Source organism: Hermetia illucens, chromosome 6 (assembly GCF_905115235.1).
Source record: "Hermetia illucens chromosome 6, iHerIll2.2.curated.20191125, whole genome shotgun sequence".
In the NCBI taxonomy this organism is placed as follows: domain Eukaryota; kingdom Metazoa; phylum Arthropoda; class Insecta; order Diptera; family Stratiomyidae; genus Hermetia; species Hermetia illucens.
Window position 1 is genome coordinate 3,739,304 of NC_051854.1, and position 18,707 is coordinate 3,758,010.

Genomic DNA, 18,707 nt, shown 5'->3' on the forward strand with positions numbered 1-18,707 from the left:
AAACCGGAAAACTGTTTCGATCCTGAATTTGATACTCTACAAGTGAAACTTCGGCAAATTTGGGTTCAGTCAAAAAAATGGATTAAACCAGCTGAACCAACGCCAAAGAAGGTAAAAGCAATTTTTTCGGCGAATAAGGATATGGAGACAACTCTTTGGGACCCGAAAGGAATGAACCTTCAGTAGGGTAAAACCATCACTGGTAAATGCTACGCAGGATTATGGCAATCTTTGGGGGACGAAGTGGGAAAAGACGACCGCATCTTGTGAAGAAAAAAAATCTTGCTTCATCATAACGCATCAACTCTACAATTGTGAAAGCTACCCTACCATCTGGAATTTCAAGAAAATATTCAGCAGGTGAATGTTGAATTGATGAGTGGATACACTGGACATGGAATTGGGACAACAAAATCTACCTTCCTATGCTTTTATAAGTGAGAAAAATAAAAACATTGACGTTAATATATTCGCGAAGTAAGATTTTATTTTTGCTCTGGGCGCTTAGCATTGACGAAGTGAAAATTGTTCCCGAAATATCGGAATTTGCCGAAAAATAAAATCTTACTGGCGGACGAAATGGCGTCAATATTCTTATTTTTATTAAAGGACAACATGATCCATCGCAAACTGATACGCCAGTAAGGACGAACATGCCTTATTTTGCAACTGGTAATGGTGCCGAGGATTTCAACCGAAGATACTGACTGCTATTCTAAGTTAACATTTTCTAAACGGTATGCCTAGTTCTTCGTGAATTGTTTATGACCTTTGGGAATTATTCCCGCCTTCAAATGGTACGATTGCGTCCAATACAAACCTATTTATCCTCAGCTTGGAAATAAATGCATTTTTGCTGCTTTAATTTCTGTAAAATCCAGAGAGATAATTTAATTATTATTGTGTTTTTCCTTGTGAACTATTCAGCTAAAAAAGCATCAGAGTTTTTTCCAAACATCACAACTATTAACTTCCATGTATCCGTCATTAAATCATGTAAATAATTCATCATTTGTTCTATGTCTATTTTGCATGATTTATTCAAATGTTTATTTCGTTCATTGAACAAAATTTTAATTCGCCATCACATACGAACATCACATCCTTCGCCACAAACACAATATCATTGGCAAATGCAATAATTTTTCAATAAAACTTTCTCATTTTCTTTATTTCAATTTTATTCCAGAAATATTATTCAGCAATCAATCGTTAGCATTTCTTAGAGACTAGATTTCATTTTCACTATCTTCAAATAGAAAAGATTTTGTTAAAAAGATGATCACATCACATGCTGGTCCCAAGTGATTATAGTCTTACGTATGTATATATTTAGACGAAAAAGAAAAGATTAGAGAGAAGAAGGCATTCTTCTGAGACGAACTAGTAATAGATATGCTTAAAGACTAGAACGTCGACGATAAGTCGACACATTGGAGAAAAAAAAACAAAGAAAAAAATAGAAAATTTCAAAAGTAACTTGTTAGAAGTTTGTTTTATATAAATACACTTTAAGTTTGTATTGATGACGTGATTTGTTATTCCATAAGATAGAATTGTATAATTTCTTTGTTACAATTTTCTAAAAATTCTGCAAGGAATGTGTTTATTTAGTTGAAACGATATCTATGCATTTTTTCCTAAGGATAAGTTGTATTTGTTAATGATTCGTTAAATGAATAAAAGTAATAATTTATATTTGCATCTTCTGTTTCTTTTTATGCTTATAAGTAGTAAATCTTTAAGATTCTTTTCGTGAATTAAAGGTGCAGGTAAAAGTGCACGGTTCTGGATTGCTTAAGTTTTTATGGTGGTAGTTTTAATTTTATTTGCTTATTTTGCAGTTATTTTCCAATTGGTTCCAAAACTTCACACCAAATTAAACGTATGTATTTTAGGTTTTTCACCTCAACTTATATATTTTAACAATTCTTAGCACTAGAGTGATGTATATTCATAAAGTCATTGTTGCTGCAGATTTTTTTTTTGTCACATTTAATCAACAATTCAAAAGGGGCATGTTACATACGATTCCACCTGTTGGTTACTGTCTAAGGTTGGGAGTATGTTCCGTGGACAATACACTGATCCCTTTTCATTACCTATTCATTCTGGTCTTCCTGGACTGATGCCATTTATGTCCTCACTTCGTTGCAACCCTCCTTGAACCTCAATAATCAAAAAGTTGACTGACGGTTTCGTCTAGGGCAGACGCAACTCATCAGACACTACCTCACTCTGCCCCGAGAGCAGCGTGACCCAAAGCGGGGACCGGTCCTCAGTAATCGCCAGATCGTCGAAACAGGTATGCAGAGTGTGGTGCAGTTTTCTTTGAAGTGCTCTTTTATCCTTCATTAACAATGGTAATTGTTTTATCTTTATTGTTCCCTGTTGACCAGCGTTATTTAATGTTTCTTTCGTTTCGGTGCACTCTTTCCGAGTACATTGAAGATAGTGTTGTTATTCGAGCCCGAAGCATTATGCCAATGAGAGTAACTACCCGATCTAGTAAACATTACCTTTCAATTTAGGGAATTCCTTTCACCAACGCAAGGAGACAGAACGAAGGGAGTTGTTAGTTAAAGGAATTCCTGGCCAACAAGAAAAACCCGAACGTAGTAGACAATGTTGTCTGAAGAGAGTTCCACTGTTTCTGCATAAATTTGCTAACGAAATCCATCCCATTTTTCACAAGATGTGTTCGGCGTTGTTCGCCGCTCCATTGCAGAACACACAGTCAGGAGATCGTGCTTTCCCAATCTTGTGCAGGTAAGACTTATAACTTCCATACCCACTTAGAAGTTGGGTAAGGAAATAGTCAATCTCACCATGCTTTCGTTTCAGCCACGGATCTAAATTGCCGATGGGCCGCGCAGTCCACCCCCTCTTGGCTCATTTTGCCAAGAGAATTGCCACTTTTTTAGTATGCACTACCGCTCTTCACGGGATACCATCTCTCTTAAGTCTTTGCCGTTGCGGCTGTAGATGGCTTGGCGTTTCTTAGCAGTTCAGAAGATCCCTGCCGCGATCATCATTACGGTCGGTTCTGAGGTATTACGATAAGCAAACGTCACCCACGAAGCTTCCCGTCTCTGCACTTGGCCAAGACAATTACATCCTTGTCAAATATACCAATCCATAACTCTGTGGCGTAGAGCAGACCAAACTGTGTTGCTCTCTTAAGAAGACGTCTTCTAGCAAATATAGGGCCACCAACATTCGCCATTAGCCGACTCAAGGCCCACACTCCAACTGTAGTCTTGTCCGCTGGAGGAAACTCATCTTCAAGTTGACCATTAAACCAAGGTTTTGACTCTATACTCAACTCGTCGATCACTTATGCGACGCAGGGTTGGGATTCTTTTTCTGGTCAAGATGACCATGAACAGCCATCCATCCGCTAACCCGTCGCATCAATATGCCAAGTTTGCTTTGCGCCTGTTCAGCAGTTCGTCCGGCAACAAGTGCCGCAATGTCATCTGCATAGCCGGCCAGGCGCGACTTTACTGGCATGCTGAGTTTCCGCATACTATCGTGGGAACCGTTCCAGAAGTACGGCCCTAGGATGGATCCCTGTGCTACTCTCGATGTTATCTTTATCCTCCGCTGGCCCTTCAGCGTTTCATTGAACAGGAAGCAGTCTCAGATAATCCCTGAATATCCGCAAGGGATAGACATGTGAAATGAGTTTTCTAATGTGCCTAGCATATCTGTCCATCTTACGGATTTGAAGGCATTTCTGACATCAAGTGTTATGAGAGGGTCTATCCGTCGAGATTGGCGACTCTATGCCTCGGCTCGATGAATCGTTTCCACGACCACTATCTACCGTGGATCTCCCAGCTCTGATGAAGTATGATTTTGATATCAAAACGAGGGCAACCTTCGAGAAATCGTTCACTGCCCCGTAAAAACATCCTTCTCTGAATCTGCAGTCTCCTCTGTGTCGGCGTGACCGTTAATGAGACTTATTTCGAAATGTGTATCTCAAACACAGTGCAGAAGCCGATACCTATTTTTTGCTGACTAAGAAACTTACTCCGAGTTTACTTTATGGCCGCTATAATACCTACCGCTCGCAAGCCTACCAAGTTCAACTTTCGTAACCCGAACTTCGAAGGTCTGAAGTCAGCCATGGCGTCAATCAACTGGGTCCCCCTCCTCTCTCCATTTATGTGTGATCAAGCACTCAACACTGGCTATACCATTTTATCTAATCTTCCTTGTTACGTTCCCTCCTCTCCTAAGTGCTTACGCTCTTACCCCGTCTGGTTCATCACTGAAATTCACAAAAAACTACGTCAAAAACAGACTGCGAAGAAGAAGTTCCTGTCTTCTAGAAACGATGCTGTCTTAGTTTTTTTTCAAATCTCTTCGTTTCTCGGCCAAATCCTTATTACGTAAGTCCAGAAACGAATATTTGTCCAGTGTGGAAGACTCACTAAAGCGCGGAAACCTGAAACCTTTCTGGTCCCACATTCGCAACTCCCGCTGCCCTGCCCAGTTATCCCCTCCGTCCATTAAATTCTCTGACTTCTCAGCTAACTCCCTCCAACTTGTGATTTACTCTGCCGCTACTTTTCGTCATTCTATGATGTCCCTTCTTCCTCCGAATCCCTCCCGATAGTGGATGTCGCCTGCCCCGCATCGCCTACCATTCTTCTTCTTACCCCTATCCTTGTCGAGTACCTCATTGGCAAACTTGATGCCAATGTTGGACCTGGCTACGATGGTCTTGCAAACCTATTTTTGCTCAAAACTGGTAAGTCCATCTCCCTTCTCCTATCTCTTATTTACAACAAAAGCCTCGAAGGTAATCATTTTCCCGGCTTACGGAAAGAGGCTCTCATCATCTCCATTCACAAAAGTGGCGATTGTACGCTTGCCGAGAATTACCGTCCCATTGCCCTCCTCTCCTCCTGTTCCAAAATCCTGGAAAGATATTCAGCGACTGCTTGTCCGCCCACTTTGGCCAACACATAGTGAAAGAGCAACACGGCTTCGTTAAAGGTAGGTCCATAGCCTCCAACCTGCTTGACTTTATCAACTTTGTCGTCAAATGTCTAAATTCACGACACGAAGTGTATACTATTTACACTGACTTCGCTAAAGCATTCGACACTGTAAATCACAAGACACTTCTATCCAAACTCTCGTCTCTAAGCGGTCCCACACCACTTGTTTTATAGCTTGCCTCTTACCTTTCCAACCGATCCTGCCGCGTCTCTTTTGACGGCTGTTCTTCTCGCTCCTTCCCCCCATTTCCCCTCTTCTGACGTCCGACAGGGATCTATTCTGAGTCTTTTGTTATTAACGACCTTCCTCCCCTCGTTACTTGTCCCTGTTTGCTCTATGCAAACGACCTTAAGCTGTTTTCCGCTATATCGTCCCCTATGGACTGTGTTTCCCTTTAATCTAACTTGGACACTCTGGTTCATTGGTGGTCTACTAACGGTTTAACGCTAAACGTCAGAAAGTGTCACTCTATGTGCTACTCCCAAAAATCCTCACCCGGTTCTTTCTCCTACTCTCTTAACGGACATTCCCTATCCTGCTTAAATTCCACTTAAAACCTCGGAGTCACTTTCGACAATAAGCTCCGCTTTGACACCCATTGCCTCGATGTCATCAATTGAGCAGCAAAATTGTGAAGCTTTATACTTCGCTCCTCCTCTGATTTTGATTCCATCCAACTCTCCTTAGCTCTCTTCAATTCCCTCGTGGAATAGCCTCGAGTATTGCTCTGTTACCTGGTCACCCTCCCGTAACTGTGATTGTCTTGCCCTTGAAAATGTGCAACGTAAATTCACCCGTTCCCTCTTCTTTAAAAAAAACTCCCCTCGTGTGGACTACTCCTCCCGCCTCCGCTTTTTGAACCTTCCCTTCCTACAACAGCATGGATCCTATCTGGATCTATGCAGATTTTTTAAACTTTCCTCGGGTCTGATGAACTGCTCCGCTGCTGACGACATCACGTAGCGCAGACATTTTCAACGTGCCCTTCACAGAGCTCGAAGTCTTTCATTACTCGATTTCTAAGCTTTGCCGAAATTACAACGCAGAACAGCTTGGTCCCTTTGACCTTCTCTACGTTAAGTAGTTTTAAAGGTAGGATAAGATTTTTGCTTTCTCCTCCTCCTGAGGACAATAATTAATTGCAGTTTACTCTGTTTGTTGTCCATTAAATTAAACAAATAAATAAAATAAATAAATACGACTATATGGTATAGTACTCTTTTCCAGGAAACCGTAGCTCTTGTAACGTTGTAATATCAGTCTTATATTGGGCATCGGCTAGCTGTTTAGCTGTTTAAATTCTGTACAGGTAGTGCACGTGTTACGAGAAAATGCACAAATCGTTTCTCCGGTTTCATTGTCATATCTGTCGTTGCAACATCAATACCGTCTGAGGCTCCATTTATGGCTTTATGACATGTAGTTTTCCATATAAAGTTGTCCGTCCTACTCAATCTCCAAACTAGGGGATTACTGTTCGGCTCGAAACGCCTTACCAGTCCTCATATATTCCTCGAACATCTGGGTTCTTAGCAAGAAAAATTGCGAACTCTTTACCGCGTTCGAATTTTTGGCCCCCTACGGGAGAATGGACAATTCCGAAAGCTATATAATGACGAAATTTAGATACAACTCGGGAAATCGACGAGCTGAAATCGATGGTGATAACATTGGCTGACGCGGTCACCAAGCTCGCTGCGACGGTTGGTACTTTGCGTTCGGGACGCTTTGTCTCGAATTTTGAAAGTCACAGTCGCCTCGGTCGATTGTAGAGCAATCGCCGAGAATAAAAATACGACGCAGAGCTTCAGAGCCTGAAGGCAAATTCCAAATATGAGGAGTTTCCTATCTTCAAACTCTTACTTGCTCTGTGAGATTACAAATAAGGTACCCAGGCCATGCCGATTTTTGCAGGGAAGTATTCCACGCGATTCACGATCCGGGGAACCCAAGCATCAGGACGACGAACCAGTTAGTCACTAACAAATATTTCTGGCCGTCCATGAAAAAGGACGTAAATTCTTGGGCCAGACAGTCCATCGGGTGCCTGAAGTGCAAGATCAACAAGCACGTTCGAAAAGAAGTAGGTGTGTTCCCTCAGTCAACCAAGCGCTTTCGCATCATCCATCTCAACATCACCGGCCCTTTGCGAGATTCGCATGGATTCAAATATTGCCTCACAATCATCGACAGGTTCACGCGGTAGCCTGAAGCAATACCTCTGTCGCGAATGACCACCCTCCTCAGTCCAATGGTATGCTGGAACGTTGGCACCGGATGCTGAAAGTCGCTCCAATGGTTCACATCCATCGTGGTCGCGGTCCTTGGTTCTGAACATCAGAGCAGGGTTAAACGACTCGGGCATGATACGTCTGTTTAGGGACGGAATTTCGACAATGCGACCGACTCCACCGTCCCGACATGTGTGGACTCCACAGGCTAGATCTAACCTTTTTATTGGGCCTGCGTCTTTACTTAAAATTTTCAACACTGCTCTTACAATTTCTGCTCGCAACATTCAATAATCTCCCGAATTCTCCTCTAAATCGACAATATTTTTACAACCTTTTTAGGCAATTTCATATCAACCTAATCGGCTAATACCACTCTTTTCTTTTCCAGGGCTCAGTTATGAACGCACGCCAGATGAACGCCGCAATACCGAAACGGTGCATTGAAAACGGAAGCAATGACTCAACGGAGGAAGTGTCTCGAGAAAATTGAACCACCCTCCCCTCCCACCACATCAGCCACTTAGACTGCCCTTACATTCCCTACCCTTATAGAATCTGAAAATGTTGCTCCCAACTTAAAAAGGATTTAATATAACAAAAAAGAAAAACAGGAGCCGATTAGAAATCCGCTCGTATTTGGAGATTTATTGTCGCTTTAGTGTAAAGTTATGTACCTAAAAAAAACAAGCAATTTGTTGTAAATGTTGTTATATTACCTCAGAGGTGCCCCTCCTACAAGGAGAAGCTTAAAAAGTGGCTCAGTAGATGTACGAAATACCCATATCACATTTTTACAGGAGCTGGGACGATATTTGGTTTTATTTATTGATTACACACTGTACTTTCGGTTATTTTTTACAGGAATTTGTGACTACACAAAATATGCGAATAAACAGTATTATAAAATCGAGTTTGGACTTCTCTTCTCAGCTTCCGAGTCCACAATTGGACTTGGGCTTCATTTGATCCTGATAGGACCAGTTGGAGCTTTGGTGCTGTATCGAACGAGAAGGAGGACCGTGATCGCCATCTGAATAAGTTCCAGCGTCGGCGTGAACTTGCTAAGCTAACATTCCTGATCCTGACAAAAAATTTGCCGAAAACAGCAACTGTGATCCAGCTTTTCAGCTCAGCGTCGAAACCATCGGCTTCGAAAGTTACTTCATAAAAATCGATTTTTACTTTTTAATTTTAAGCAAAAACATTAAATTTTTGAAGAAAAAAACTCGCTGAATTCTATTCTAAATTCGTTATAAATAAAAGTAATTAAAATTTTAAAAAGTGTTCATTTTTCATTCTATTCCCACACCCTAAATCCAAAATCCCCAATTCCTATCTTTTTCAAAAAAAAATTGCAATTTATGGCGAAACCGCACGCGTAAATGCTTCATTGTAACCCCACCCGAGTCTCTTCTATTGACCAAAATGTGCACGTGGCGCATGCAAAATGTAAACAAGACCCTTTGGTTGTTTACAAACGATTGCCCAAATGTAAACATAAACAAAACTCGACCGCATGGGCCGAGCAGGTACCTCCCGAATGCGAAAAAATCAAAACAATTCGGCCGAGCAATTTTGCCTGCTGCGGGTTCTGGTCGCCTAGTACTTTGCCGAGATTTTTCATATAATTTTTGCTCGAGAAATGCTTGTCGGGAGGTCGGAGCCGCACAGCACACCTGGGGATTGGGTTGTCGTTTGCCATGAATATTTTCAAATTATATGAAATGTTTTTAATATTTCGATTGCTTTGAATATCGACTGTAGTTGGCCACCCACTCGATTCAAACAGAATTTTTGCTTGCTGGGGATTATGGTGGCCTAGTATTTTGCTCGAATAAATTGAAATTTTACCGAGACCGTGCAGCTTGTGAAAATTTAACCCTTGATGGTTGGAAGTCGAATTTTCGATAGTTTTAGAGTATTTTTTGCACTTTTGGATTTTGGATGAATTTTCGGACTTTTTGCCATTGTGAAAGGAGAGAATCCTTAGTGTTTGTCTACTTCCTGCGCTTATTAAAGGATATCTCAAGGAAGAGGAGGAGGAGGGTTTGACCAAAAAAAGACCAAATTTAAAAATTTACACGAATTGGTTTTATTAACAGAGATTTATCAAAAAGTACAATACATAAATATATGGACATATTCTATATAACACAGTGTGTCTTATATATCTAGGGATTTTCAGGATCCTTGCAAAAGACAATGCAAATAAAACAGCAGATTTCGACGGAGAAACTGCAAATGATGAAATGGTTCGAAAATGAAGGATGATTCAGTTGTAAACGATGACGTTGGAGTTGCGGGATTAAGTCGTAGCTCGAAAAGTCCTCGACTGATATCTTCTCCTAGCACGGAACGTAGGCGGCAATATCCTTGATCTGGATCTGGAAGCTGCTTCGACAATCTGGAAGTTTCTTGGACATAATCACCTCCTTTTTGAAGTTGAAATTGATGTTCAGATGGGACACGGACATAATCCTGTAAATAAATAAGAAAGCAAATGGTTAGAAGGATTGAATAAAGAGGTTGAAAGGAAAAATTACAATAGAACACAAGACGTTCAAGTGTAGGGAATGCAATACTTTAGGAAAGGGCAACGTTTTTGGGCAATCAAAGGGTAATATAAATCCCAGTTCGAAAACGTGGACTTTGTGTGTGTTTAAGGTGGGGGAGACGCTAAAGCCCCGAGCACTCAGAGCCTAGTAGTCCGCTTCCGATGTCCGTTATTGGATGTGATGCTACCCGCTAATACCGTCCATAGGCGTAGCACCAACATTACAGTTTAGCGCGGATTCAGCGGAGGAAGCCGGAATATAATTCTGCCACTGGAGTTACCGGACGAACCTGACGCTTCGCGGGCGCTTTTTTGGAGTATCTCCCGGTTCGGCGAAAGCCTTCAGCCTCGAAAAAGAGATCCACTTGGGCCTGCCCCGAACGCCGAGCTTGAAGGAGTGCTCCAGGACTTTAAAAGGGCCCTCGTATGGTGGATGCAACGGCTTCCGAGGAGCGTCCACCCTAATGAGGACTTGCGAACATGTCTCGAGGTCCCTGGGAGTGTCGACCTCCGGCGTCGTGTGTCGTGAAGGTGTAATCGGCCGCAGTTTCGAAATCGCGTCCCATAGCAAGCGTAGCATGCTGGAGTCATTTAACTCTGCTCTGATATCAAGCACAGGGTCGGCGGGGAGTCGCAGATTCTCCCCGTACACCATATCCGCGGGGCTGGTCGTAAATACTCTCGGCGAGCTGTGCGCAGGCCAAGGAGTGCGAAAGGCAAGGATTGTGACCAGGAGAGATCCGCGCGAGCCATTAAAGCGGCCTTTGATGTCCGATTCCAACATTCCAGCATCCCATTGGACTGCTGATGGTATGCAATAGTCCTGTGACGTTTGAAGCCAAGGAGCTTACCTAACTCCAAGAAAAGAGTATTAATTTATTTATTTAATGAGGACAATGCACAGAAAACAAATTTCTTATTGCATATTGTCTTCAGAGGGAGGAGCAAGTGAATGCCTTATTTTACACTTAAAACTAGAGAAGGAAGTAGAGTCAAAGGACCCAAGCTGCAGGGCGTTGTAGGACCGGCATAGCCTCGGGATCGGAGAGTGGAAGTAAATCTCGACCTCCGCAAAGGGTACATCGAAACTGTCCGCACTACGTGGGTTATAAGGCGAGGCGATATGGAAAGTAATATCCGAGTTGACGGGGAGCAGTCTAACAATTGCAGAGTTTGAAAAGAGTGCACATATCAAGGAAGATACGGCGTCGCTGCAGGGAAGGGAGATTGAGAGTGCGGAGGCGTGACGGATAATCAAGCCGTGGAAAGTTCTTTTTGTAAAAGAGGGTCCGGGTGAATTTACATTGTACAACTTCAAGAACGCGGCAGTCACGAGTGCAGAAGAAGGACCAGACTAGACAGCAATATTCAAGGATGTTTCTGACAAGGTTGTGTTAAGGAGGGCTAAATTGAGGAAGAGTCGAAGGAAGAACGTAGGATAAAACCAGACATTTTGGAAGCTCTATTGACGATGTCAACGAAATGAGAATTGAAACGAAGTTTGTCGTCGAATATTACACCCAGGTCTTTAAAGGTCAGTAGTGAAAGTGGTTGTCCACTGAGAGAATAGGAAAAGGATGTTGGGGAGGGTTTAAGCGAATAGCACACCCAGTGGTATTTGCTGATATTCAGTGTTAGCTTGTTGACCAAACACCAACGGGCCAAATTATCAAGGTTGGTCTGCAAGAGAGCACAGTCCAGCAGAGACGAAACAGAGGCAAATAATTTAAGGACGTCTGTGTAAAACAAGCACGGACAGATGAGAATGGAGGCGAGGTCATTGATGAAAAATAGGAAGAGTAGGGTGCCAGCCTTGGGGAACGTCAGAGGACGAAGGGAAGAAATGAGATGAGTAACCATGAAAAGAAACTTTGCAGGTGCGGTATGAGAGATTGAAGGAAAGTCAGGAGATGATCGAGGGAGGGAAGCTGGGTAATGGAAGTTTAGAGGGAAGAATATTATGATCAACGGTTCAACGGCTTCAGTACAAATAGCATGTATGTCCTGTTGTGAATTAAAGCATTTAACAACAAAGTTGGTAAAGACCAGAAGGTTTGAAGCCGTAGATCTATGTTTCACGAAACTATGCTGCTCTTTAACAATGAAGTGACCGAAGTGCGCGATCAACCAGGATTTTGAAACAAGAGGAGAGAAGAGAGAGAGAATGGGACGGTAGTTCACAGCAAGAGAAGAGTCTCCGCTCTTGAGGGTAGGGATGATAAGGACCTCTTTCCAGAGATGGAGATAGTATAATTCTTTTAGACTTTTGTTGTAGATTAGACTTAGGGGCAGGAAAACATGTTTCCTACAGTTAAGGAGGAAGAGGTTAGGAAGCGCATCGGGGCCAGGTCCGACATTGGGGTCAAGATTGCCAATGAGGAACTCAACCAAGGAAGGCGTAAGGAGAGAAATGGCCCAAGATTCGGAGCAGTCTGCAGTTATGAGAGGTGTAGAGGGTGGAGGGCTCGAGGGAGAAAACACTGAAGAGAAGAAGGTGCAGAGAAGGTCGCAGGATTGTTGTGGGTTGGCAGTGGAGCCAACGAAACTGATAGAATAAGGGAGAGATTGAGTGGAATTTCGAGAATTGCGAGCGTGAGACCAAAAGGGTTTTAAATTACCGCAGGCAAAGGCGGCTTCGACGGTCAATAAGTACCTTTTACGCGCTTTTCTGACCATTGACTTCACAGTAGAGCGTATAGCCTTAAAATGAGCAAGGGCGGCGTCATCCTTAAAAGCCCGAAACTTCTACCACAGTGTATGTTTCAGACGAATGTTAATAAGAATTTCCGTTTTGAACCAAGTTGGGTACGAACGTAGGCAGGGAGAGGAAGAAGGGACATAACAGGAGGGGAGATCGGACAGGATATTCTAAAAGGTGTTTAGAGCTTGATCACACAATGAGTTGCTTAATATATGTACCTGGTTGAATGACACTAAAGCTGAGTTCAGACCGTCAAAATTGGCTTTCCAGAAGTTGAACTTAGTAGATTTTGTGCTTGGTTTTCGGGTTTGAACGAGGGAGCTCTGATTCAAATTTAAGCACGGAGTGGTTAGCGTCAGTTTTGACATACGGGAATGTGCAAGTAAATAAAGAGAGGTGGCACTCGGGGAGGTTGGAAAGGAAGAGATTGAGAGTGCACCCCAAAGAGTTTTTGGTGGTATTAAAATTCAGGGCAGAGCAAGTGTTCATAAAGGAAGAAAGTAGAAGGGAAGAAAGGGAGTGGTTGTTGGAAGGAATCGGAAGGCTAGGATGATTAGGCCGGTGGAGCATGGGGAAGTTAAAATCTCCGCAAAGGAAGAAAGGGAAGGAAGGGAATCTGACAGAAAGGAGTTCAGACAAACGCAGGGGACATATACATAAGATACAATGAACGGGAGGAAGTTGGGCGGAGAGAAAAAAGGAGCAACACAGTCGAAAGGAAAGCCAGAGGAGGAGAAGACGAGTTCGACGGGGAGTGTATCTTTTATTGCAATTAGGACCCCACCGCCGGTGGACTTATGAGGTGCATCCCGGTCCCTGTCACAGCGGAAAGTGGAGTACCCTTCGGGAAGTTCGGAGTTTAATATGGCATCATCCAGCCAGGTTTCAGAGATACAGATGGCATGGTGTTGTTGAGTCAGTACGGATAAATTGAAGGCCCCCAGTTGGTTCTCAAACTCCTAACGTTCTGATATAGCACAGCGAGGCGGGTTGCCCTGAAATTTACCCGCAAATTACGCCTTAGGACCAGAAAGAAGGTTTGCCGAGGACGTCAACTTCGTGTGGATAAGTCAGCTTGAAAGATACAATCACCCTGTCTGTGTTGTTGTCTTTTGTCAGTTTGACGCAGGAGAGAGAACGTAAACCAACTTTACTCTTTATATACTCCAGAACATCGTCCGTAGAAGTTTCGAACGCTAGTTTGGAGGTAAAGAGCTGTTTAGGTAGGGACGCCACCTTTAGCTTGGGGCCACTGGTATGGGTGGATGAAGTGCTAGAATATATGGCAGCGGAGAGAAGTCGAGCTTCGTTGGCGACAGGAACGATGTCAAAAAGTGGAGCGCCTGTGTTCCGATTCGTGACTTGATGAGGAGGTTGCGGATATTGTCCCGAAACAGGATCGGAGGCTCGGTGGACCGTAACTCTTCGCATAGGGCCTCTATGCTGGATCAGGGGTCTAGAGCCAGTGGAAGCAACCCTGATGTAGGAGGGCATTGCAGACAAAATCAACTCAGATTGAGAGGCCTAGTACATAGACTCCTGAGAAGATGTTGAGGCTACACTGTTAAGCACAGTAGGAAGCGCCTTTTCAGGGGTCAAAGTCCCGTCGAACGAATTCCTAAACCGCCAGGAGCACGCAGGTAACGACGACTTAGTAGATCGTTGCATTTTTGGCACTGCACTAGTGTTGCGGTTCACGTTTTCGGCAGAATTCAGTGATTGTGCTGAATCGCTGGGCTTGGTAAGATGCAGAGGAGAAGTAGACACAGCTGAAGATACAGTAGATGCCGCAGGTGGACGGACTCTGTGTTAATGTCACGAGGAGAGTAATAAATATGGAAAGTAGTTAAATGTAAATGATGATTTTAAAGGCAATCAATAATAATTGGGGAAAATTATGGGAGAAAGCAAAATCACAAGCACTCAGTTCATAGTCGATCGACAGAGTAGACTCAAACTGCATTCCCTGGTCCGTGATGATTACGGCTGGTACACCAAAGCGCAGGATCCACTCTCGACAGAGGCCTCGGCACAGGATTGTGGCGTAATGTCAGACAGAGCTATTGCTTCAGGCCACCGCATAAACCTGTCGATGATTGTGAGGCAATACTTGTGCCCTTGCGAGTCTCGCAAAGGGCCAATAATGTTCAGGTGGATGGTGTGAAAGCGCTTGGTCGACCGAAGGAATATGCCTACTTCTTTCCCAACGTGCTTGTGACGGGGGTTTTACGCTACGAAGTACATCGACGAAGGATATGATTTATTAGGTTGGACTCGGGCTCGAGCAACCCATTTTTGGGCGCTCCTCCACGCCGTGATTTTTTAACCACGAAGTCCTTAGTGACCGAGTTGGAGTTCAAGGTTTGAGTGGAGGAATTTTCGTACTTAACTGCTTCCTCCAAGGTGCCTGCTAGCTGTTCCAGGGCCAAGCTATGGTAAAATTGTGTTTTGCTACATCTGCAAATCGTTTCGGTCACGCTGCTCCCAGGGCAGAGGCGAGGCAGCGTCTAATTAGTTGATTCTGTCCTGAACGAAACCGTAGGTCATCTACATAACTGATTTTTTAACGCAGATCAAGTTGGGAGTAAGTTAATAATAATAATCGTTGGCGCAACAATCCAATTGGATCAGGGCCTTGAAGTGTGTTAGAGCACTTCATTGAAGACCGTAACGGTACACTACAGGATTACAGTGGTCAGCACTGTGCTCGCCCAAGATTATTACCCTGATTAGAGTCAGGTACTCATTCACAGCTGAGTCGACTGGTATCCCACGTCAAATCGACAGCCTTGTGCTCTAACCACTCAGCTATCCGGGCACTGGGAGTAAGTTGCTCTGTGAAAAGCACCTCGTTAGCATTGCAAACGCTATATGAAGGCTCGGAAGGGAATTTCAAAGGTTACAAAACTGTCCATTAGGCTGTGACATAGTTTAAAAAGTACACATGTATCAGCCAGATATCTGCACTGTTAAAGAGTAAAATAAAGACTACACCAACTAATATCGTTTATTTCTTTTCAACAATCCATTTTAGAATTTTGAATGACTTCTCCGTTCGGGCAGGTTCTTGGGCAATTATACTCCCTCCGCAGTGATTGCGAGTAGATCTTCCTTTGTCGAAATTCCCTCAAATTGACGATCTGCTAGGATTTATCGGCCTTGAGATCCGGTCCTTTCCGGACCTATTCGGAAGTCTTCACAGATGGAGCTTCTTTTATGCTAATTCGCTATATAATCGAAATTCTTAGGAAAAAATAGAAAAAGAGGCTCCAGGCAAATCAGCAACATCAGATTTTCTCTGTGCGGAAAACGATGGAAAAACTGTTGGAATATGGACATCAGTTGCACCATCTTTTCATCAAATTTAAAGCCGCCTATGACAGCATAGCCAAGGTAAAACTGCACAACGCCATGAGAGAATTCGGTGTCTCGACGAAATTTATAAGACTGACTAGGCTGGCCCTGACCAATGTGCGAGGCCAGATAAAAGCAGCAGGATCACTCTCAAGACCATTCAACATCAACAAGGGTCTAAGACAAGGAGATGCCCTATCTTGCGTCCTCTTCAACCTGGGACTCAAGAAAGTGATTCGCGATGCAGACGTAAATGCGGTAGGCACCATCCTCTTCAAATCCATCCAACTACTGGCCTACGCTGACGATATTGACATTACGGGAAGAACAACTCAAAATGTACAGTCTACCTTCATCCAGATCGAGCAGGTGGCGCGAGATCTCGGGCCGCACATTAACGAAGGCAAGACGAATACATGGTGGAAATGTCAACGCGAAAAAGTTGTTCTCAACTTTGAGACCGTTGAAAATTTCTCCTATCTACGGTTCAAAATCACAACCGATAACAGCTATGACGATGAAATCCGCGGACGATTGTTGATTGCCAACAGAGCCTATTTCAGTTTATTAAAGCTCTTACTGTACAAGACTATGATCTTGCCAATCCTTATGTATTTCTCGGAAACTTGGATTCTCAGCAAGAAAATTGCGAACTCTTGGCCGCGTTCGAGAGAAGAACGCTACGAAAAATGTATATCCCCCTACATGAGGATGGACGGTTCCGTAGCCTACATAACGACGAAATCTATGAGCGATACCACGAGCGTGTGGTTGTGGATAAAATGCGGCTCAACAGGCTGCGGTGGGCGGATCACCTAATCCGCATGGATGAGGACTTTCCAGGCCGGAACGTCTATAAGGGCAATATCTATGGTAGAAAAAAGAAGACGAGGCGGACCCTGCCTGAGATGGAGCGATGGCGTAGGTCAGGATGCCAGACTACTTTTAGGGATATCGAATTGGTGGACAAAACGGAGGTGTCTGGAGTTCCTTATTAAGCCAGGCCTAGACCGGATACCAGTTGTTGCGCCGTTGATGATGATGATGATGAACGCTAGTTTCCACTTGGTGAAGTGTCGGTAGACCTCATCTAAATATGAATTTAAACGAGCCCCAGCGGGTATTATGTGCCTTGTAATGGTGTAGACGATAAGATCATTGGCATATTGAAGGATTTTTATAGGATTAGATGTGAGAGCAGATTTCCGATATCCGCGGTAAAAGGATTGCGTAGATGACTGCGCCTTGTGGTATTCTAGGTGGATTGGTAAAAGGAGAGGTAAATAAGCCTGTTTTGGAGGAGGAGGTATTGGGACAATCCAGTCTGGCTGATTGCTTCGGAGTAGGACTGAGGACTTACCTCAGTTCCAAAGCTTTGGTTGAGCATGTGGGGAGGGCATTCGCGAAATATTTAGCAAGGATCTTTGCTTTTTCAGGAGGGGATATGTTTTGTGGAGGGATCCCACTATGGCTGACAGTTTGTAAGGTTGCGGGGATATTCGCCTGAGCTGCCTGTATTTATTTCAAATTAGCTCGATATTCGAGAGGCAGTTGCGGTCAAAACCTTTCACGAATTGAAAGATCGTAAATAGTCTCCACCATAGGGTTTTCTTCCCTCTTCTGTGCCATCAAAGATATCGACCGGGATAGAAATTAGGTTACGGAAGTTGAGGGAACATGTTGACATGAATTCGTCACATACGATTTGAATTGCTTCAACATATTGACGAACCGCACGGTCAATGATATCGTCAGAAACTCTCCGGTTCAGTGCGAGTTGCAGCTGAGGGAATCCAGCTTTGCAGAATTGGTTGCGAATGTGTCGCCAGTTAGTGTTCCTGAAATCCGGGCTGTTAGTGCCGGTGGGTGAATGGCCCGATAAGGGAGTTGGATGTTAAGCATAATGGCATCGCGTTGACTGATGCCAGGTACACTTTCAACGAAAGGGGCAGTGTTTCAACTGGGATTAACATTTCTGCTTATCAGGAAGTGGTCGAGGTATGAGTGGCTATTCCTTACATGGCGAGTAGGTAATAGCGGACAAAAATGGGAGATATTACGAGCAGGGGTGTATTTATGTAGGAGTCCAATGAGGGAGTGTGTCTAGCGTTTAAGTGGCCCCCTAAAATCAGCGACCATAATTTGCCACTTGAGCGGAATTTGTCTACATAGAAGGATTTGATAGTTGGTAGTAGGGGTTGGGACAGTAAACGGAAAGCAGTTTCGATTAAGGCGAGTGAAAAATTGTTTATTTAATTCAAAATGTACAATCAACAGAGAGATTTCAAAAAGGTTTCATGCACCAGCCAGAGATCTGCGCTCTTGAAGAAACAACATATTAAGAAATGCAAAACGATCAAGGTACCATCAATAGGACGAGTTCTTTTTAAAAAACAGAGACGAGTAAATTTTCTCTGTGCTGATTAAATGTACAAAACAAGCGTAAAATAAAGACTAAATCAACTAATATCGTTTATTTCTTACATTCATTTTAGAATTTCAAATAACTTTTCCACCAGGGCAGGGCCTTGGACAATTATACTCCCTTCGTAGTGTGATTACCAATTTATCTTTATCTTCCTTTATTGAAATTCGCCCAAATTGACGATCTTCTTCGATTTATCGGCCTTGAGATCCGATCCTTTCCGGAGCTCTCCGGAAGTTTTCACGGATGGAGCCACGATCCACAAAGCAACCTCTGCAACCCTCGGGGTCCCCAAGCGAGGTAAGCGGTACATCAATCGAGATACTTGGCTTTGGAATGACGATGTTGAAATGAAAATCCGTGAAAAGAAACCCCTCTATCACAAGTTTCTCGAAGATAGAACGCTGGCCAATTGGAAAATGT

The 18,707-nt window shown here is 43.5% G+C and overlaps 2 protein-coding genes across 3 annotated transcripts in view; one reads left to right on the forward strand and one right to left on the reverse strand.

The window, feature by feature from the left end:
- Positions 1-8,160, forward strand: part of LOC119659462 (pyruvate dehydrogenase (acetyl-transferring) kinase, mitochondrial) — a 50,656-nt gene extending 42,496 nt beyond the window's left edge. Inside the window, exon 7 of one of the 2 annotated variants that reach the window (XM_038067548.1) lies at positions 7,639-8,160. In XM_038067548.1, coding sequence (XP_037923476.1) covers positions 7,639-7,740 — 102 coding nt within the window. In that variant the 3' untranslated portion in view covers positions 7,741-8,160. Of the gene's footprint in view, positions 1-1,189; positions 1,449-7,638 lie in introns of those variants that run through there. The other variant, XM_038067549.1, reaches the window with a different exon arrangement.
- Positions 8,161-9,341: 1,181 nt separating this feature from the next.
- Positions 9,342-18,707, reverse strand: part of LOC119659284 (zinc finger protein 609) — a 182,573-nt gene continuing 173,207 nt past the window's right edge. The window contains exon 14 of the transcript XR_005250334.1: positions 9,342-9,728. The gene's annotated coding sequence lies outside the window, so the exon portion shown is untranslated. The remainder of the gene's footprint in view (positions 9,729-18,707) is intronic.